The following is a 23,171-nucleotide window of genomic DNA, read 5'->3' as shown; positions in this document are numbered from 1 at the left end:
TTGCAGGCTTGCTGCACTATCCTCACTGTGGACTCGGTGGTGAGCTGAGCTTGCCACAGGTTATATTCTTGCTCCATGGGTGTCATGGACACACAAGTGGGAAGAGTTCCTGTTAGTTGGCATGCCGACTGTTGGGACTGTAAAGGGGCAGGATTCTGGTGCTGGTATTGTGACCGGCAGTCTCCTGACTGCATTTCACATAACGACATCCCTTTGAGTGTTTTAGGTTGAATATAAATGATTTAGGGTTGGTAGAGGAACATAGAGATGATCTGGTGTTTTAGGGTGACTTTGGAATATAAATTTTGGATAATTTGAGATTTTATTATATTATCTATTATTTCTATAGTTATTTTTTATGTAACACTTTACATAGAATACAGATGTATCCACATACATATTTGCTATTTTGCTCAATTTGGCACAACATGCAAAACAAGGCTAAGCTATTTTCAGCGAGTAGCGAGTGGATGGATTTTAAAAATTTTATTTGCCATATTAGAATTACAGATGTGCAGTGGGAACTTTTCGTGTTTTGTGTTTTGGTTTTGGACCTGGATGCTTGCTCATGTTTTGGATATGGATTGGTTTTGCCAAAACCACCCTTTTGGGTGGTTTTGGATCTGGATGATTTTTAAAAAAAAACAACACAAAAACAGATAAAGTCAGAGAATTTGGGGGTAATTTTGATCCTACAATATTATTAACCTCAATAACATTCATTTCCACTCATTTCCAGTCTATTCTGAACACCTCACTTCTCACAATATTGTTTTTAGGCCAAAAGGTTGCACCATGGTAGCTGGATGACTAAGCTAAGCGACATAACTGTGCGGCACAAACATCTGGCCCATCTAGGAGTGGCACTGCAGTGGCAGACAGGATGGCACTTTTAAAAACTAGGCACCAAAGAACAAATAATGAAAAAAAGAAAAAGAGGTACAATAAGGTCAGTGGGTGACTAAGCTAAGCGACACAAGTGTGCAGCACAAACACCTGGTCCATCTAGGAGTGGCACGCAGTGGATGAATGTCAAAAGTGGCCAGCAATTTTTCGGGCCACCGACAGAATCTTCTGCATGCCCCTGTCATTTTTCAAAAAATTCTGTAACACCAAATTAATTGTATGTGCAAAACATAGGACGTGCTCGAATTTGCTCAGATGTAATATATGCACAATATTGGTGGACTTATATGGCAGTACCCCTGAACTTATACGGCTGCACCACTGGACTGGACTTATATGGCAGTAACCCTGGACCTATACGGCAGTATCTCTGAATTTATACGGCAGTACCCCTGAACTTATATGGCTACACCACTGGACTGGACTTATATGGCAGTACTCCTGAACTTATACGCAGTACCCCTGGACTAGACTTTTATGGCAGTACTCCTGTACTTATGCAGCAGTACCACTGGACTAAAATGGCAGTACCCCTGAACTTATAAGGCTGCACCCACAGGACTGGACTTATATGGCAGTACCCCTGGACTTATACAGAAACAGCACTGGACATATGGCAGCACAGGACACCACCACTGCACTGGACTTATGGCCGCACAGGACACCACCACTGGACTTATGGCAGCACAGGACACCACCACTGGACTGATGCAGCACAGCACCACAGCACTGAACTTATACAGCATCAGCACTCGACTTATTGCAGCACAAGACACCACCATTGTACCTATGACAGCACAGGACACCACCACTGGACTGATGCAGCACAACACATCTAAACTGCATTGGACTTATACAGCAGCAGCACTGGACTTATGACAGCACAGGACACCACCACTGGACTTTTGTCAGCACAGGACACCACCACTGGACTGATGCAGCACAACACAGCTACACTGCACTGGACTTATACAGCAGCAGCACTGGACTTATGACAGCACAGGACACCACCACTGGACTTTTGTCAGCACAGGACACCACCACTGGACTGATGCAGGACAACATAGCACCACTGTACTGGACTTATACAGCAGCAGCACTGGACTTAAGACAGCACAGGACACCACCACTGGACTTATAGCAGCACAGGACACCACCACTGGACTGATGTAGCACAAGAGAGCAGCACTGGACTGGACTTATAAAGCAGCACTGGACTTATGGCAGCACAGAACACCACCACTATGACTGGACTGATGCAGCACAAGACACCACCACTGGACATGCACCACAAGACAGCACTGGAATGACACATGAGAGCAGGTCACCACCCCACGCACCACACCATTTTCCCGCACAGACACTGAGGAGACACATCCTCTCACTACACTCTCCAGGATTGGAGTGAAAATGTCAGCGGCGCATGGCTCTTTATATGGAAACCAAAATCCGCGAGAATCCGACAGCAGGATGATGACGTTTTGCCTCATTCTGGTTTCCAAGTCTTTCGGGAAAACCTGAGCCGTACTCTGATCTGGGCTCGGGACGTGATGTTTGGTAGAGTTTGGTTTTCAGAGAACCGAACACGCTCATCTCTAAATAGAATATGTATAAAGTAACATATTAAAGAAGCAAATTAAGAAAAATCACAAGGCATGACCATGCCATACATGGCGGGATATAGCAAAGATGATTGTTGACACATCTTTATTTGTAATTTACAGTTTATGTCCTATAGAAACTTACAGTTTAAATTCTGTTACATTTCGTCAAGGTTCATGACTTCAAGCTCCTGGTCTGAGCATGGCACTACTGCACCCTGATCCTCATTCAGATGTGGTTACTAAGTTGCTGAAGTACTGTATGCAAATTGGTCAATGTTTTCTGACTGCGCATATGTCTGAGCTTCACTCTACATGCACAGCAATTGAACTGCAATTGTGGTCACAATAAGGGATTATTTTTGAAGTGAGTGACAGGTAGACGGTGTTTGGGAGTGGTAATAGTGAGTGATTTGCCAAACACAGGTGTGTCATGGCCATTCCGACAGCATTTTCTGGGTGTGCAGATGAGATCTTGCTACTGGAGAGAACTCTGCATCCCAGCAGAGCAGATCAACATACAAGTCAACAGATGCCGGCTGAACTCGAACATTTTTTAAAACGGGCAAACATGTACAAGGCTAAACCATTCCTTGTACATGATTGACAATTTAAAAAACATCCAAGTTTGGCTTGCATTCCACAAGCCTGACAAACTTGAACTTTATTACATCCCAGCCAATGTCTGCATTTTAGAGTATCCAGGCATTTTAATAACAGGAAACTGCAGCAGTTAGGAACTGCAAAAAAGCCACACTAACCAAGTTTTACAGAGCTTGACCGTACTAGCTAACACAATATTGTAATCTATAGTCTAGAGGAAAACTGATGGCTAAGCACACTTACTGCATTGAAGTAGCTGGGTTTGAAACTGGAAGTATAATCTATACTTTTCAAATGAAAAAAAAACCCCAAAGTAATGTTACTTATTGGGGTATTACTATTTATTCATAAATGGGATCCTACATTTGACACTAGATAAAAGGGCAAATGTGTGCAGGCAGACAACCTCATGTACCTAGCTACTGTATATTACTTAAAAAAGATTCTCAGTAAGTATCAGTGACAATAAATATGGAATAATATGAAAAGTTTTGTTAAACATTTTCTATTGTACATTATGCAGAGCAACCTGACTGCAGATTCTGATGACAACATCACAAAAATGAGATGAAAAACAACAGACATTGTCTATAAACTTCATGTGAAGAAGTTGTATCAAGCGGTGATGATGAAGACAGAACAAAATGAGAAACAGCAGGCACATGATAAGCATAAATATTGCATGATCCTCCAACCTCATCTGAGAAACAAAAATAAAAAACTAAATTCTTCCCCCAAATGTCAATAAAAAAACTTTTTTATTGTAAGTGAAACCAGTGATCCAGCTCCACAGAGTTCCATGGATCCTATTGTACTACTCTAATTAATTTACATTACATACAGTAAATGCAGTGTTGGACAAGGCATCAATGACCCACAGGTGGAAACTAAGGGCAGGGGCTCATGGAATAATGTGTGTTCTCGATTTAGTCTAATAACAATATGCACCCCCTTTAGTTTTGTAACAATAACATTAAGTTTCATAAGAAAATATGTGCCACCGTTAGTGGAATAATAATAATAATAATAATAATAATAATCACCCCTTTAGACCACTAACACTGCTCTGTGTCCCTATTAGTAAAATAATAAAAAATCTGTGCCCCTTAATAAAATATTAGTAAAACTGTATGTGCTTTTTATAGTCAACTATTTATAAGAAAATTAAATATTATGTGCTCCCTTTAATAAAGTCATATTAATCATTGCTCCCTTAATTCTAGAATAATAATATTTGCCCCTTTGGTAGAATAATAATTATTTGATCCATAAATATAATAAAAACAAAATGTTCCCATTATTATACTAGTAAATACAGTATATTGTGTCACCTATTTTTTTGAAACATTTAAATAAATAGTGCACCAATATTAATAATAAATAGTTCCCCTCATGATTTCTGTTGTTTAAGGCAGAGGTTCTCAAATGCGGACCTCAAGGCACCCCATCTGTCCAGGTTTTAAGTTAGCTATGCTTGGCTACCACTGACTTAATTAGTACCTCAGTTAACCATAGGTGTTGAGCCATGGATATACTGTGCCTAAAACCTGGACTGTTGGGGTGGCTTGAGGACCACATTTGAGAATCTTTGATTTAAGGGGTTACCTTGAACATCTGCAGTAAATTACCTACCTTAGGGCCTCATTCTTCTGAATAGAGTCTCCTGCTGCACAGTATGTTAAATGGTCATACTTTGGTCAGCTGTTTTTAGCCACTCCTACCCTTTCCTGGATTTTTCTATATATCTCACTGCACCTACTGCAGACATGTCACCCATCAGTCACTGAGGTGTCGTGCAGTAGATCTGGGCCACCATGTAGACAGTCTATTTCTCCTGATCTGTATTAGTGGGTAGAGCTTTGAAACAGTAGGGCCCAGCAGGAGTATCCCTGTCTCCCTGCCAGGCCAATATGAACATCCAAACAAGCACCATGAAATAAATAAAATCTGTTGATTATTTACAAGGACAGTCAACATCCTTATTGGAAGATTGTTGCTGTTGCAAACATTGTCATAACTACATTTATTATAAAGCAATTGTGAAGTACATTGTGGGTTCAAAAAAGGGTCAGTCAAGGTTGTCATGAAATAAAGATCTTACAGTCTGGATAGCAGTTCAAAAAATTGATAATTGTACACCTAGGGCAAAGAAGCTGCATGCAAAAATAGCAATGTTGAGGAGTATACAAAGAAAATACACCGGTTTATGGGTCTAATTCTGACCTGATCGCTTGCTAGCAGTTTTTTTGTAGCGCTGCGATCAGATAGTCGCCGCCTACAGGGGAGTGTATTTGAGCTGTGCAAGTGTGCGAACGCATGTACAGCCGATCAGTACAAATAAACTTTGTGCAGTTTCTGAGTTGCCCAGGACTTACTCAGCCGCTGCGATCACTTCAGCCAGTTCAGGACCATAATTGAAGTCAGACATCTGCCCTGCAAATGCTTGGACACGCCTGCGTTTTTCCAACTACTCACTGAAAATGGTCAGTTGCCACCCACAAATGCCTTGTGATCGGCTATGCGAATGGATTCTTCGTAAAACCCATCGTACAGCAACTATCTGCTTTGTACCCGTGCGACGTGCCTGCGGATTGTGGTGCATACGCATGCACAGTTCTGACCTGATCGCAGCATTGCAAAAAATTCTAGTGAGCGAACAGGTCTGAATTACCCCCATGTCAGGTAATAAGCACTTACCACATTTTAAACCATTTGTTTTGCTTGCAAAATATTCATTCGCTATCATGTTTTCTATAAAAATTACAATCCTCTCTAATGTAGCAAGTATAACTCTACATTTCTTGTATGAAAAAACTTTTTAAAAAGGGCTGTTTTATGAGTAAGCACAGAATCATTATTGGCTTTACTGTATATACACTTATGTATGTTCAACTTAATATCAACTCACTGGTGTTGTCATTACTGATTGTAATTATGGTGTTCTTGATGATTATGATGATGTAAAGAATATGTGCACTGTAAAGCCGCAACAGATGACATGCAAGTTGTACGTTCTCAGTCTTCTACATTTAATGTTCATATTAATTCCACATGAAAATTCAGTCATGGCTACTGCTGCCTCTACTCTATGCATCATATTCAATTAGCCATGGTTTTTTCCCACTCACTAATTGTTAGCACTGCCCGATTCAATCAGCTATGGGGTGGTGATGTTTGGTAAGTTAAATGGCTGGGGAGGCACTGGCTAGTATTAAAACCAGATTTACACACACATATATAAACCCAAGAGTTCTTGTGAGCATTATACAAAGGTGCAGCAATATAGTATATAATGCTGGAAATTTGATACATTTTGATCAAAGATATGTCGACAAGGTAGACAGAGTAAGCACTGCCTCACATGTCACAGACCAGTGTACTCCAGAGTTTTGTCAATAAAAATTATTAAAATAATGATAAGATATTTATAATATCTACTTTGTATTTTTAATTAAATTTTTATAGTCAAAACTGGAGTATACTGAAGTATGACAGGAGACACTCTGCATCACCTGCCTCACTGCACGTCACTGCTTTGGGAACCCCGCATGCTAATTACAAGAGACAGAAATATTTCTGCATTTTAACATGCAGGTAAATACATTTATTATTCATTTTACATGGATTCAATGTGTTAGCACACATTATCCAAGTGATTACTGTGCGTCAAAAGGCATATTAATTGAATATATTTCCCCAATGTAACATGATAAACTGCAATGTAAATCCTGTGGCTAACTGAGTATGCCCCTATGAATTTTTTGTTAGTAGATTTCAAGTTCAATCCCTCCTTCAAGCATGCATAAATAATGAAAAAAATATGGTAATTTCTGACAATGTTTTGTGTATATAATTTATTCCTAGTACAGTAACAATCCAATAATAGCCAAAACTATAACAAACATGCAGATACAGCAATATGTAAATTGTTTTTGGAAAAATGAGCCAGATGAGAATCTTTCTGGACTGGGAGACCTGGCAATTTGATTGATACCTAAGAATTAGCAAGTACAATAAATACACTTGCACAATGGAGTAAAAAAGACACCCCTTAAGAGCAAAGAAGGATAGTTAATGAATGCAATTAAAATAACAGCATAATGTGAACCACCTGTAATAAAATAAAATAACTACTGTATTTCATATGCAGTTCATGTTATATTAACTTAGGCTAATACAATTTTTATGTTTCATTTATGTAAGTTAAATGCTTTGGAATTTTGTGATTTTCAACCATATGCATATTTTCACAAAGGAACCCACAACCACAGTACTGTGAGGCTGCAGCGCTGAACACAGTGTCTCAGTTCTTAGACAGGTCCACACATGAGGATAAAAAGTCACTTGCCAGATATTTGGATTCCCTCTTCTACTGGGCCCAAAGCCCAAATGTTGTACTGTAGAAAGACACCACAGATATGAACCATAAAGAGTAAATAAAATAATTACAAAATTGTTACACTGCATGTGCAAATTCAGTTATTCCATTGAACCTGACATCTTTGAAGATCAGTTGAGTCACATAGGGATTCTGCATTTGGGAAATAAGTGAAAAGAACTGTAATATATAATTATTTTAACATTTTATAAAGGTCATATTGGAAGCTTTAAAACTAAGTTGAATTTGTTCTTTTACGAGTATGTATTCACATATGTAAAAAACATTCACCCAAGAGTAACTTCTTATAATGCTTCCATTATTAAATAACTGGATTTATTAAATACAGAATTTAGATGCTGTGGTGTAAGTAATAGGATAGTTTTGTCCATTAGTGCCTACAGTAAATGTTAACATGAAAAATTCACATGTGTTGCTAATTGATACACCTGTTATTCTGCACGTACAGTATGAAACAATTACATAATTGTTTGGCAATTTTAGTGCCATTGAAGCCCACTTTAATAGCTAATAAAGGTTTTATCTGAAATGTGAAGCTTTGATATAAAAGGCCAAATAGAACCAGGTCATCCAAGAGATAGCTGTCTGGTTATTAGCTTAACACTGATCTTCTGGCTGTATTGATCTGGTCTTAAGTAATGAAAGGATAATAAAAAAAAAAACTTTAAACCATTTAATTAATTAATCCAAGATAAATCATTCAGCAATGAAATTGGTCAAGTTGACAATTCAGTATTATGTTTTCCAGTGCCCTGGATCTCTTTTTGCACTTCATTATACATATATACCTCTAAAGAGTGAGATGTTTCCTGCCTTGATATAATACAAGATCAAAACGTTTTTAATAGTGGCAGTGAAGGAAATCTCAAATATCTATTTGAATTGTTTGCAATGCCTTGTTTTGCCATGGCTCTTGGGTCAGCCATCCAGTAACATATGAAGTACACATACTCTACTGCAAATACACAACATCAGTGCTTCACGTTAGAATGGAAAACTCTGTCTAAATCTTTTTTGTCTTCATTTAGATCTAGCACTTTAGCTTACTTATCAGAAAACATTTAAAGCATCCTTTATAGGTAATTGTTCTTGAATATGTATATAATGTAATATAAAATTATAGCATTTAAATGAATAAATCTCAAGCAAAAAATACTATTTAATCTACATTAAAACTGAACATACTGCAGTGTCTGGCTTAAATGTAATTTCACATTCCACTGGTGCCTATTGCTCTGCACCAATAAGACATATCAACACATACTGTATATTTTACCAATGTTATTAATCTGTTAATGTTGAATAAAATTGTAATTATACAACGTTGTTGCTTTACTGTAACTGCAAATACTGTGATGAAGTAGGAGAAGCAATAGTAATGCTTGTAGTTAATCCTATAATTGGTTTTACAATAAAAAATAGCTACTACAAAGCAATTCTTATCTTGACCCCTTCTACTATAATTTATTCCCCAATTTAATGCTTCCAAAATGGTAATTAGGTAAGTTTTTCTTTCTGGTTGAACATGCTGCTACAACCATTGTAAGCCAAATTCCTGCTGACACATGATGGACCTGTGTCGGATATACTGTACTGCCAATGTCTGATGCAGTTCAGTGATGATTTTTTTTTAAATCTGTGCACACATCTAAGTCTCACTGCCCATGCATCCAGAGTCCGTGCACACAGTGTCACAGTTGCAATTGAGACACGTGAAAAACACACGGTCCCAGAAATGCCATGAAAATGTATTGGTCATTCTTGCACAGTGACAGGGAGATAGCTAAGTTCATACACAGATATGGTTCATCCCATGGGCATGTTATTGGTGTGTCATAGGTGTGTTGCTGTAGTGGCTGTGAAAGATTTGATAGCACGGCTGTAGTGGCTAGTTTCGATGATATGGTGCACCAAGTGACATTTGTTCATCTAAAGATGCTCAAAGTGGGCATCTCAGTACTTGCTCACTTGTGCACCAGGGGAATGGCTTTTACTAGCATTCGTGTATAGATGCAGTCGTAAAAGCAGAATGCGACTCAGAAATGGCCCCTACTGCATGTTGGTTTGTTTTCATTTCTAAAAGCTGCACTACTACATTAATCTACTGTATGATATGATCTACTGGAAACTGCAGAGTAGCTTTTGACATAAAGGAGTTTCATTGGTTAGCTGAAATGTTATTTTACATTTTGCAACATGTTGTATTTGTCTATCTCTACCTTGCAAGGCTCGCTATTTGTATTACTAGCCCATCTATATACATCTACAGTATGATGAGAAATTACACCAGAACTTACAGTAGATGTTTTATATTTATCTTGTGCTAGATATACAGAAAATTGAATAACTATTTTGACAAAGCTTCCTGTCCTTTTTCTTTTTTTTCCCTTAGGCATTTAAGTCTTTTTCTGTGGATATATCTTTCAAGTAACTTTCCACCTTCGACACTAAAACTCTGTCTGGAACAGTATTGGATTTTCTACTAAGACATTTGGGAACTGTTTAACACTTTTATTTAAAGTCAGAAAAATGAAGATGGGCAAACATGAAATGTGTCATTATCTTCAGCTTATAGCTATTTTATTTTGTCTTTCTGGAATAAGCCAAGCTGAGCTCTCAATGTCTACATCTAAGCCTTACATTCAATCTGGGAAATCAAGAACAAAGCGGAGCTGGGTGTGGAACCAGTTCTTCGTACTGGAGGAATACACAGGAACAGATCCTTTGTATGTGGGGAAAGTAAGTACCATAAACATATAAAATACATACTGTAAATAGATAACCTATCTTTCTTTATCTGTATTTGGATAACTGTGTTAGAGAACAGAGCACTGAACAATATTGGTGGGATATTCAAAATAGAAAGTTCATATATCCTGTATCTAATCTTCAGATTTGTCACTGACAAATCCATCTCAACAATAGTATAAACTACAATTTAACATAAAACTATTGTTTTGTAGTGTTTTTAATGCTCTTGAATTAATAAAATGCAGTATTAGCTAATGAAATGAAAATGTACAATATCAGGAAATGTTCCAAAATAAATATTTTTAGACATCCATACCCATGATCAACAAGTCTAATGTAAACATAAAAGCTCTTCTAAAATACCACTAACCATCAAAGATTTACATTCAGTACAGTAGAATAATACATAGGTTAACCAGAGACATGCACCTAAGAAAAATAGTGTATAAATAAAATTAATATAAAAATAAAGGCAAAAGTTATTTTAAATATTTTGCATGTCATATTAAAGATTTGTTTGAGTAATATGTAAAAACAGTCAACATATGATGAAAACATCCTGTTTAGTACTGTAAATGTAAAATATCATAATGTGCATGTACTAGACACAGTATGTAAGTGATGTTTATGATGTTATTATAACATATATTTGTATGCTAATGAATAATGAAAGGTAGTCTGAATTATATATTTATTTATATTAAAACTTTTAATTTTAATACCCCTAAATAATTTCAAAGTGAATACTTACATCTGTACTAACTCTATATTGGAAAGGAAAGCGTTGTATTACAAACTTTGTAAAAAAAAATCTTAAAATTTTTTGATATTCAATAATAGATTTTATATGTGCAAAATAAATCTGATGTCAAAAATGTATTATTGTATGAATGTACTTTGTATTTAAAAAAATTGCATAAAGTGATATTTCAGAGAATAGTCAGAGGAAATTAATATGTTACATTTGGACTGCATAAATAGCCACATTGACATTAATCTATCACTATTTCTATTTTGTTAAATATAAATCCCATAATTTCATGAGATACAGTAGAAAAACATTATTTGCATGGTTGAAGCTAATATATATATACATATATATACACACACACACACACACACACACACACACACACACACACACACACACCCCCACACACATAAATTGCATATGGATACTAGTTACACCTATTGTAGAAAAACATAAAATGCACCCTATTATTGTTTATGAAAGAAAAGGAGAACATTTATAAAACATACAAGGAAAAAGTTTTTGTGATACTCAATTCTTCATTTATAATATGAAATCCATTAAGATCACTGGTGACCTACATATTAGTGGTGAATCTGGTATGTTGTTAAGGAGACTCGATAATCTAACATATTTTAGATTACATATCTAACTCGTGTTTCCTTTACGCTACTATTAGTAATATTTTTTTTTAAGTCTACATACTGTATATTCCTTTATGCTCTATATCTACTCTACTAATATGAATAATATATAAAACACATCCCTCGTCATGTGCTAAACAAGTTTAATAAAGTATTAATAACCATATGAACAACTGCTCCTCCTGTTACATCCAAACATGGACAAAATCTTGAAATGAACAAAAAACACAACTGGAAGGCACTGATAGTGGAATAAATGTAGCAACAATTTTAGTGATTTGATTCCTGAAGAAGTTGCCTAGGAGTGAGCTATGGTGCTGTCCTTTCCAACAAAACACTTTGGAAGGATAGATTTAATCATGGATGGACCTCAGTGTGACAGCGTGCACTGCAAACTCACATCTGGAATTATGTGACTGCACATTCCAAATGCATAAAAGGGTTGATACTACCAAATGATTGAAAACATTGTTTTTATTTTGCAAGGATTTTCAATATATTGTTTTAAAACAGTAAATCTTTCATACTACACAATGGTTGACTTAGAGGACTTTTTTTCTTGAATGTGTTTACTGTATGTGGTTAAGTTAATATATAGCAATTATAACCTTTGTTCAAGTCTGATGTTTCATATGGTGATTTGATAAGCTGTTTAAATAATATCAAATACTCATACATTTAAATTCATGTGTAATTTATTGCTACACTATCAGTGTTGTGTTTGATAGAGAATATATTGTTAAAATTCCCTTTGCATTTTGAGACAGTAGTAATATTTACATTTTTTCTATATTATGTGCTTTCAAAAAATATCTTTAATGGATTGTATTATTCCAAATTTAAATAGTTTAGCAAATGTGAAATCGGTATATTATGGGGCCGATTCTGTGTCAATTGCATCTGCATTTGTTTTTTTTGTATGGCCATGGCAGCCTGCTTACTAAGTTATGTTTATGTGAGAACACACCTTTGTAGGAAGCCTGTGTGGAATCCCACCATCAACAGCCACAGTCATCATCCTTAGCATTAGGACACACACCAGCCCCAAGCTGTATTCAAAAGATGCAACTGAAACAGACTTCCTATCTCTGTCTGCATGTTATCAGTGAGCAAGAAAGATTGTTTGCATACCTATGACAATGCCATGAGACAGAACAGTTCAGTGTTACTGCATGGTTTCCACTAAATTACGCCTCAGAAACACCCATATCACGGAAACTGTGGTATGTTGACAGACAGATCAATCAAGTGATCTCCATCTGCGTGTGCATACCTGATTAATCACATGTGCAGAAGTAATTTCTTCCTTTAGTACAGGCGTACCATGTTGAAATCCACAAAAGCTGTGTTCATTTTGACTTGAGAATCAGTCCCATATATTTTGATGCACACTTTCAATAATCTGTTTACAACAAACATACAAAAGCCTCAGCGCAACGCCATATTAACTAAATAAATAGTGTTGACCATACACTTTAAAAATACAGATATGGCTTAATTGATCCTGTGTTTACTGGCAGCTATTAAATAAACCTCTTTGGGGTTTAAATAGATATCAGAACATAGATAAATAAAAATAATAGTGCCTGAATGCACAAGAAAAAAACCCCAATATAAATCAAGGACTATATATATAGTATGGCCTTCGTCCAGATTATTTTTCCACATAGTCCACAAGGTTGTCCAAGCATTTGTTCCAGTGGTACACCAAGGCTTCTATTCCAGCATAGAAGAAATGTGTCAAGTGCCTGAAGCCAGGACATGATGGCAACCGTTAATTGTGATTTGCCAGGACATGATGGCAATTGTTAGAATATCATAATTCTGACCCAGCGACATTGTGTTTTAAAGCCATTGAGCATATATGTATGGGACCGGGATAAAAAAATGGCACGAAGGGAGATGTATTGGAACTATACTCTAAACACCATGGGACCACATGGGTTAAATGAGTCATATGAAATTATACCTTTCCTCTAATTAATGGTCAGGGAATATGTTGTGCCCTTTTAGCTTATTTACTTAAGATTATGTATATAAGTCTCTATTGTTTGTTTATTTTAACTGTATATTCTAACAATTTACTGTTTACTGGGTCTATACATATACTGATACCATCCTTAGTAAATATCTCTGTACATGCAGTGTTTTTAACTCTTTTTGGAAACTTATAAAACCTACTTTCAATATATGATTGTATCTTAAAAAATATCTTATTTATATGTTATACATGAATTTTTAGTCCATATTCCTGTGAATGCTGTCTGACAATGGGGAATAATAGACCCCGAAATGCTGCAAAGAACCGAACCCTACTGAACTTTGCCTTCCGAGCCTGGATCAGAGTCCGGCTTGGGTTTTCCCGCCTGACTCAGAAACCTAAATGCGGCAAAATGTCATCATTCCGCTGTCAGATTCTTGCGGGATTTGGATTCCATATAAGGAGCCGTGCGTCACGGACATTTTCACTCCAGTCTCAGAGTGTGTATAGAGAGGACGTGTCCTCAGTGTCCAGCTCCAGTTCATAGTAAGTCCAATAATTGAGTCCCTGGTTATAATACAGTGTGCATCTTCACTCCAACCCATGCAGACCCCATTCAGTCACTGTTTTTAACTAACCATATAATCCCTCTTCAATGGGTTGCTCCTCGATTTGTCTCATGATGTCAGCATCATGGAGAGATATACAAAGGAGCTGCCAGCAGACGCGATCTCAGGTCACCTAAGGGGAACATGGGGAGCAACTTCTCCAGCAACAATTGCCACAGTGCTTATTTTAGCAACAATGCCAAAAGTGACTTGGATGTGGGGGAGGTGGGTCCCAGAGTCATGCACAATTGTTATGCCACTGTATATGTGTGCATTGTAAACAGGAATATTTGGCTCGATCAATGTAAGTACAGAATAAGATTGTGTTGATATTGTGCTTTTTTTGCTATTTGACCAATTTTTTTAATTAAAATGGATTGACAGCGCTGTAGTTACTGTAGCACGATAAGGTGCATCCTCATCATATCAGCAAGGATTGAATTTTGCTGTTAATTCAAGTATGTATCAATCTGAAGCAAATTTACTGTGAACATTTCCTACTTGTGGAATAGCATTTTATATTAATTTGTTTTGCTTTCAGGTGTTGGACTTCATTTAACATTTCTATTATTATGCAGTTTTGGTTATCATCATCATCATTGTTATCATCTACACGTATGTATATTTTGTGTGTTTTATCATCATCTACACGTATGTATATTTTGTGTGTTTTTTTCTTCTTAGCTGTGAAAATTATTATTTCATTTGTCAACTGTCATTGTCATTATGTAATTTTAGAATTGTTATAGAACAAATCTATCTCTGCTCATCATTACATAGTAACTGTCAGTTGTGATTCAACAAAACTGAAATATAACGAAAGCAAAACAAAAGGCTAGGCAGCTCTAGTACTTCTAAAATGTTCTTAGTATAAAATCATCAATACTTCAGAGTGGTCTCACATAAAATCACATACAAATAATGCTTGGGTAAATGCAAATGTATTGCTGTCCCTAACCATTTCTACTGTATGTACACCATTTAGTTATGTTTAAAATGTGCCTCCTACACTATGGGATGTATTCTGAGTTATAACAGCCTGCATCTTATGCTAACGCAATGGCCGATATCATTAGTACTGAGGCACCCACTTGCTGCACCTTGCAGTGGTGGAGTTACATCATGGTGCATATTTAGATGCACCATCAGTTTATAGTGGATGCAACATCAAAACTTTCACCAGTCCTATGGAGGTGAGGTTTCACCGTCTGACCATGGCCACCTGTGTTAGTGATTGTGCATACAGTACATGGGTGCAGTTGTTTACAGCAACACACTGCGACTTACCAGCATCTAGTTACCCACCCCTCTGCCATTTTCTTACCAGACTCGCTGCTATTTGCCATCCCATTTTTTTTACATTGCAAATAATGAGAATCTGCTCCTGATTGAATGCCAATCTATAAAGTAAGTGCTCTTGCCAAAGGTAAGCTTATTCTCCATACCAAAGGGTCCACTCTGCTTGCACTGGAGATATTTTTCCCCCATTGGAATATATTGTATAAAGTCACAAAGACAACAAGATGGAAGGTAAGTATTTTCTGCAGAATATTACAGTAGTTGTTTTTTTTAATTGCAAATATTCATTATTATCATTATATAATTTAAATGGTCCACACAGATTATGTATTCTGTGGGGGGACATATTTTATAAGATAAAGGTCATACATTATTTTTAATAATTTAGTAAGTGGGCACACATTCATTTAAGCAAACTATAGGGCATACACTTACTTTAATTTTACCCCTTTTTGGTTTAAAGTTTTTTATTCATTTCAACACTTATAGGCATTATATAATACATCAAGAGAGAGCTATAAACAAAATTGTCCATGTGGACAGATGTATAGTGACGTTGCAAAGTGAACATTCATAAAGTTATACAAGAATTAAACATTTCAAACAAATATATAGGTATTTGTACAATGCCATAGTAATCGGAACTATTTGAGTTATACATTAATGAAGTAACATGGGTGGGTGTATTCAATAAAAGTCATAAACAGAAAAAAGAAAAGAAAACCAAATGGGAAAAGACGAAGACAGTGAAGGGGGTATGGGAGGGGAGAAGGGAGAGGAGTAGAAGGCCATGTTGCATTTACAAGCATATATGTGCACAACAATCAAGAGAGTAGGTGAGACTATAGTTGTGGATTGTCTGGAGTAACAGTAAGATTATACCAAATACCTTTTCTAGTCTCAGCATCAAGAGAGGAGATGTATCTTCCCCATTTTTGTGTAAATTAATTGACTTGACTATTTGAATTGAGAAGAAGGGCTCTCTTGTCAAAATAGATCAGTTGTAAGAGTTTATGTTTCAGTTCTTGGATGGATGGAGAGGATTTCTCAATCCAGTGAATTAGGATGAGTTTCTTTGCCATAGTTAAAGTGATAATAAGAAAAGGAGAGAGATTGTGATCTTTTGTAGGAAGGCGCCAACCCTCGAAATTTAGACATAAACAAGCTAGAAGATTCAACTCTAGTTTCACTTGAATAGATGAGTTAAGGAAAGCTAGAACTTTACACCAGAATTTCAAAATTTTTACACAGGCCCAGAAGGAGTGGAAAAATTTTGCATTAGTCATAGAACATTTAGGGCATATGCCAGACTCTAAGTTTGATAGATGTATTCTTTGAGCAGGTGCTATATATATTCTGTGTAATGATTTGAAGTGAACTTCCTGTAGATAAACTGACTGGAGAATGCTCATTATCTTAGGGGTCCGAGTGTTGAATAGATCATTTCTTGATATTGTAGGAATATCAGCACTCCAGGCACGGGTTAGTGCGTAGAGATTATTATCTTTTTGGGGTGTTGTAAGAATAAGATAGAGTGATTTGGACTTAAAGGCATGTTTGGAGAGGGAGTTGAGAAATGTGTCTAGAGGGTGGGTTAGAGTGAGCATTGAGTTATTTGGTTTTATAGATTGGGCAAAGTGTCGTGCTTGTAAATATAAATAAAAATGGGAGTTAGGAAGATCATAGGAGTCTTTGACGGAGGAAAAAGATAGAACAAATCCTCCTGGGTCAAATAGTTTTGTGGCTAGGTTAAGACCTTTCTCGGACCACTGGTGAAAAGTAGAGTTAGAGAGGGACGGTGTGAAGTTAGGGTTACCCCAGAGAGGAATGAATGAGTTCTGGTATATGAGGATTTAAGGGTTTTATTTATTTTAATCCTGCTATTATAGGTATCTCGAAATAAAATATGATGTAACATATGTTTAGGTATAAGACTGGTTGGTGTATGGAGAAGTGCTCTGGGAGAGAATGGATGGAAGATATGTTGTTCTAGGGTTTTATCTGTGTGGGTGGATGTTTCCATGAGCCAATCAGCAATATAACGGAAATGGGTGGTGAGAGCATATAAAGAAAAATTTCGGAGATTTAGGCCACCTGAGGTTTTTGATTTATAGAGTTTTTTTAAGGCTAATCTCGATCTCTTACTATTCCATAAGAAGGTGGAGATAGCTTTTTCCAGATTGCGTATATCATGTTTAGTAAGAAGACACGGCAACATTTGTAAGAAATAGTAGATTTTAGGAAAGATAACGCTTTTTAAGACTGCTGCTCTACCAAATAGAGATAACGGAAGTTTAGACCATGACTCTAGTTGAGAAAAGATTTTAGAGAGAAGAGGGGTAAAATTAGCTGAGTAAAGTGTCGATGGGTTATTAGTAATTTGGACTCCTAGATATGTGACTTGTGAGGGTTGAATATGAAACTGGGTCAAGACAGAATGGGAGCTAAGCTTGGGGGATAAAGAATGGATGGGCAAGATCACTGACTTGGATATATTAATTTAATATCCTGAGATGGGACTGAAAGAGGCAATAATGTCCAGTATTACTGGGTGGGATTTTATCGGATTAGAGATAAAGAGGATCATGTCATCCGCAAATAAAACTTTTAACTCTGAGGAGAAAATATGTATACCAGAAAATTGTGTGGCTGAGCTGAGGGCGATTGCAAGGGGTTCGATTGCCAGGGCGAATAGAAGGGGTGAAAGGGGGCAACCCTGTCGTGTTCCTTTCTGTATTGGGAATGGAGGAGAAAGGAACCCATTACAGGCTATTTGAGAAGATGGTAAAGAATAGATTGTCTTAAGGAAAGCGATGAAGGTGGGAGGAAATCCAAAGCGTTCTAATGTAAGGAACAGATGCGTCCAATGTACTAGATCAAAAGCCTTCTCAGCGTCTATGGAAAGGATGATTTTACCACCGGACGCATCTGTTCCCTCCCTTCCAGCCTTGACTGCAGCCAGAACCTTGCGAATGTTCGTGACTGAATGTCTGCCTTTAATGAATCCTGTCTGATCCGGATGGACCATTGCGGGAAGGAGTGGATTTAACCTAGTTGCAAGAATTTTAGTGAGAAGTTTGTAATCACAATTTAATAATGAGATGGGTCTATATGATCCTGGGAGAGCGGGGTATTTTCCCGGCTTTGGTAGTAATTTAATTATTGCTGAATTGAAGTATAAAGGAAGAGAACTATTAAATAGAATATAGTTAAAATGACGTTAATATTGGGCTGAGACGTTCGATAAATAGTTTATAAAAATCCCCGCAGAATCCATCAGGACCAGGCGTTTTAGCTGGCTTTAAGGACTTGATAGCCTTTCTAACTTCTTCAACAGTAATTGGCTGTATTAGTGATGGGATTAGGTCTTGAGGAACTTGGGGGTATGGCAACTCATGCCACATGGATTGAGAAATATCTAAGGAAGAGGAGGAGATAGAGGTAGATGTATCAGGAGACATGTCAGAAGGATTAGAGGGAGGGGTGGGCTGGTTAGAGGCATAGATATCTGCAAAAAAGTCTCTCATTATTTGGGTTATCTGTTTATTCGAGGAAGTGTGTGTTCCGTCAGGAAGGAGTAATGGGTGGATTCTCATTGGGGGTCTGGTACCATTTAAAATATTAGTTAAAAGTTTGCTGGTCTTATTTCCGTATCTATGGAAACGAAAATTAGATGAGAATTGATACTTATCTGATAGTGATTGTAGTAATTCATCAAACTTTACTTTAGCCGCTAAGTATAAGGATTTATTGGTGGTGGAAGGGTTTAAGCTATATGAAGAATAGGCATTGGAAAGTGTTTGTTGAAGAGATATATATGACTCAGAATTTCGTTTCTTTTCCTGAGATTCATATGACATGATGGATCCTCTAAGAACTGCTTTCGCAGTCATCCAATAAAGCGACGGATCTGAGGCAAGAAAGTGTTTGTTGTGCTCATGGTAATCTTCCCAAGCTTTGTTTAAGTGAGAGTTAAATTTAGGAGAATTACTCAGTTGTGCTGGGAATCTCCAAGTTCTGTGTGTGGAAATTTCATTTTGAGATTTTAATGTTAGCCATACCAGAGCATGATCCGACACTATTATTGGCTCAATACCAGAGTCTGTGACATGGGTAAAGAGGGTATTAGATAAAGTGATATAGTCTATACGGGATAGGGTATTGTGAGCGGAGGATAAAAAGAGCTCTCCACACATCAACCAGTTGAAGCATAGATAAATAGCAGGGTATACCTAATTTAGGTAAAGGCTGGAGAGATTTCTTATAATGGAATTTGTCTAGATAAGGGTGAGATATTAAATTAAAATCACCTCCTAAAATGATATTAGAGGAGGCATAGGGTAATAACTTCTGAATTAAAGTGTGAAGGAAAGGTTTGGGGTAGGAATTAGGAGCGTATAGGGAACATAAAGTGTAGGTGGTGGAGTATATTTTAGCCGAGACTATGACAAACCTACCCTCTGGATCTATTTCAGTGGATAAAACTTCTAATGGGAGGGTTTTAGAAATCAGTATAACAACTCCCCTAGATTTAGAAGTAAAAGGAGAGGAGGCTAGGAGTCGCCAATTTAGCATCTGTAATTTGACAGTTTCCTTTGCAGTGAGGTGAGATTCTTGAATGAATACTATATCTAATTTCTGTCTATTTAGATAAACCAATGCCTTTCGCCGCTTTGCTGGAGAGTTGAAGCCTCCCACATTGATCGAGCCAATCTTTAGAGAAGTCATGTTAAGTCGTTGATAGAGTACTTCAGCTGCACAGTATATACTTTAGTAATCTTGCTGGGAGACCTGGAAGTAGTGGAGACACACAAAAAGGGAAGACAAGAAGGGGGGGGGGGTAAACAAGACAACAAAGCAACAAAAGAAAGTACATTTTTCATTGGTATGGACCTCATGACATATGAAGATTCAGAATGCCATGTGGCATATTGCTTCCGCAGTATGTGAAAACATAGAAAAAAACAAACAGCACTTTTTAAAGTGCTTAAATAACCAGAATTAAACATATCGGAACATGACAGGTGTTCTAGCACCGTGAACAATAATTGAAAAGACCTCTTTGAACTTATAATAGATGACAATTGAGTAGTTTAAGTATGAGATTAGATAGACATCAGTAAAAAAAAAGGGGAGGGCGGGTGATACAGTGTATTCTGTAAAGCTAGTAGCAGTAGAAGGCATTTAGTATAGGATAAAAGAGGGGGGAGAGGGGGGGGAGTGTGTGTGAGGGGGGGATGAGGGAGGGGGGGTGGAGGTAGCCTAGATATTCAGAAGACCTGGTGGTTATGTAATAGTGAGGGTAACCTGCCTTGGGAGGATGTGTAGAACAATGTAAAGAAGGTTTGTTATAAGAACTTGCTTAAAAAACAAACAAAAACAAAACAAAGCTGAACATGGGTAAAAGAGCAAAGTCTATTTTTGTGAAGGAGGTGGGTCTGAGATATCTTCAGGCATCAGGAGACTCTCTTCTCTCAGAAAGGCTTGAGCATCATCTGGGGAGTTAAAGTCATAGTGCTTGTCACCAACAAAGATGCGTAAGCGTGCCGGGTACATGAGAGCAAATCTTCTTTTCTCTGAGACGAGGGATGAGCAGATCTGAGAAAAGGCTTTTCTCGCCGTGGAGAGCTCGACTGAAAAGTCTTGAAAGAGACGAATACGTTTGCCCTCCCATGTCAGATCTTGAATCTGTCTGGATGCTTTCCAGATAGCAAGCTTGTGTAGATAATTTAGGCATTTGAATATAATAACCCGAGGCCTCTTGTCATGTGGTTTAGGCGGGGGACCAACTCTATGGGCCCTTTCGATCACTAGGTCTTTGCATTCAGCTTCTATCTTCAGGAGTTTTGGAAGGGTGGTGGTTATAAAGGATGTTATAGCAGGACCTTTTACTGACTCTGGGACTCCAACTATTCTGATATTGCAGCTTCTAGATCTGTTCTCAATATCATCAACTTTATTCCAAAGCTGGTGATTTTCTTTTTGGAGCCTTAAAATATGACACTGTGCTTCAGATAAATCATGGGATATTGTGCCAATATGGTTTTCTGTATCAGAAACCCTTCCCTGTAGATGTTGTAGCTGCTGAGTAATTTCAGACACTGAATGTGTCAGTAATGGGGTCATGGTGTTTTGTATTGCATCCACTATATCCCTGTAAGTAACAGAGGAGTAAGGGGAGCGCTGTACCTGAGGAGAATCAGCATCCCCTGTTGCTGCAGCAGCAGCTTTCTGATGTGCAGGGACACTGGGCGCTGTGTCTGTGTCCGGCGCCATGATGGGTTCAGCGCGGCGCTTCTCCTGGCAGGGCTGCAGCAGCTTGGCAGCGGGCGGAGAAGCCAGAAACTTCTCCATCTGGATTCACAGCAGACGTGTGCAGCAGGGGGAGAGGTGTTGGAGGCTTTTGACTGCCTTTTAAAGGCGAGATCGTCGGGTGTAGAACGGAGCAGCGAAGTTAAGCTGCGTCCTGCATGGATCCGGAAGCGGAAGTCTAGTTTTACCCCTTTACCCATTGACCAGGGAGAAGAGTGGCTACGAATTATGTTTGCCACCCCCTTCAGTTTCTGCTATTTCCCATAGACCACATGTGTTCTACCTTAATCCTCATCAGGGATTGAAATAGCCAGCAATTTAACTTTTAACTCTCCAAACCTATGAATAATAAATCCATTATATTTTAATGTACCATCAGGACTGTCAACATTGAAGTCTGTTTTTTTTGCTTTCTACAAAGATGTTTTCACATACTATACAAAATTACCAAACTTTACAAATTTGGTCAATATTAAAATATTTGATTTATGTTATGCACCAAATTTCTTGAGACCTTATGATTAGTCATTGGTGAGTACAGACCCGTATTATGCAGAATATTTAGTAGATAAATCTAACAATGTTAAAAAAAATATGGGTAGGTCTTTTGAAAAATACATTTGGTACATAGATTTGATAATCAAACTGCAAGGTAATTAAGGTGTAGAAATGAAATGTGCAGAAAATATGAAAATAAGTTTAGTAGCTTGACAGACAGCATCAACAAATACTTAAAGTAATATTTTTATTTGATTTTCCTCACCTATATTGTTATTCAAAAGTACACTATACAGTACAATATTATATTACTTTTTGGAATATTTTTTCTATTGTAAACTTAGCAATGCCACAGAGCACAACCAGTAGCAATTAGATTTTTTTTTAAGAGTGCCTGAGCTGCTAAACACTGGACATTTCTACCAAGTTGTTCGTAACTACCATGAGGTTATGACATTCTTAGAGTCAAGCATTTTCTAAGCATTTATCAAACTCAGCAATCTTTATTTTTAGAAATGCTTCCAATTCATTATACAATTCTGTACATTTCTGATGAGTTTCTTCTAACAAGACATTTCTCCTGGTCTTCAAACACAGGAACAGTTAATAGCAGAATGTATTCATAATACTAGTCTGATTGTACAATGTACAGTATGCTTACACAGCTATTTGTATTCATGCACAAACAAGTCTCCTATTTTTTATTTATTTTCATTAACTGAATATTTATTGACTGATATGAATAAACAGAAAAAAAGCAAAAACACACTTGAAAATATGGGGAGAAAACATGATTATCAAATAATATTTGAATGTTA

At 37.2% G+C, this 23,171-nt stretch overlaps 1 protein-coding gene across 2 annotated transcripts in view; it reads left to right on the top strand.

Moving 5' to 3' along the window:
• CDH7 (cadherin 7) overlaps positions 1–23,171 on the top strand; it is a 382,946-nt gene that overhangs the window by 37,143 nt on the left and 322,632 nt on the right. For both annotated transcript variants that reach the window (XM_063923399.1, XM_063923400.1), the window contains exon 2: positions 9,902–10,248. In XM_063923399.1, coding sequence (XP_063779469.1) covers positions 10,039–10,248 — 210 coding nt within the window. In that variant the 5' untranslated portion in view covers positions 9,902–10,038. The remainder of the gene's footprint in view (positions 1–9,901; positions 10,249–23,171) is intronic.

Source organism: Pseudophryne corroboree, chromosome 5 (genome assembly GCF_028390025.1).
Source record: "Pseudophryne corroboree isolate aPseCor3 chromosome 5, aPseCor3.hap2, whole genome shotgun sequence".
In the NCBI taxonomy this organism is placed as follows: Eukaryota; Metazoa; Chordata; class Amphibia; order Anura; family Myobatrachidae; genus Pseudophryne; species Pseudophryne corroboree.
Note: the sequence above shows the minus strand (reverse complement) of the source record. Positions and strands in the feature narration are given on the sequence as shown.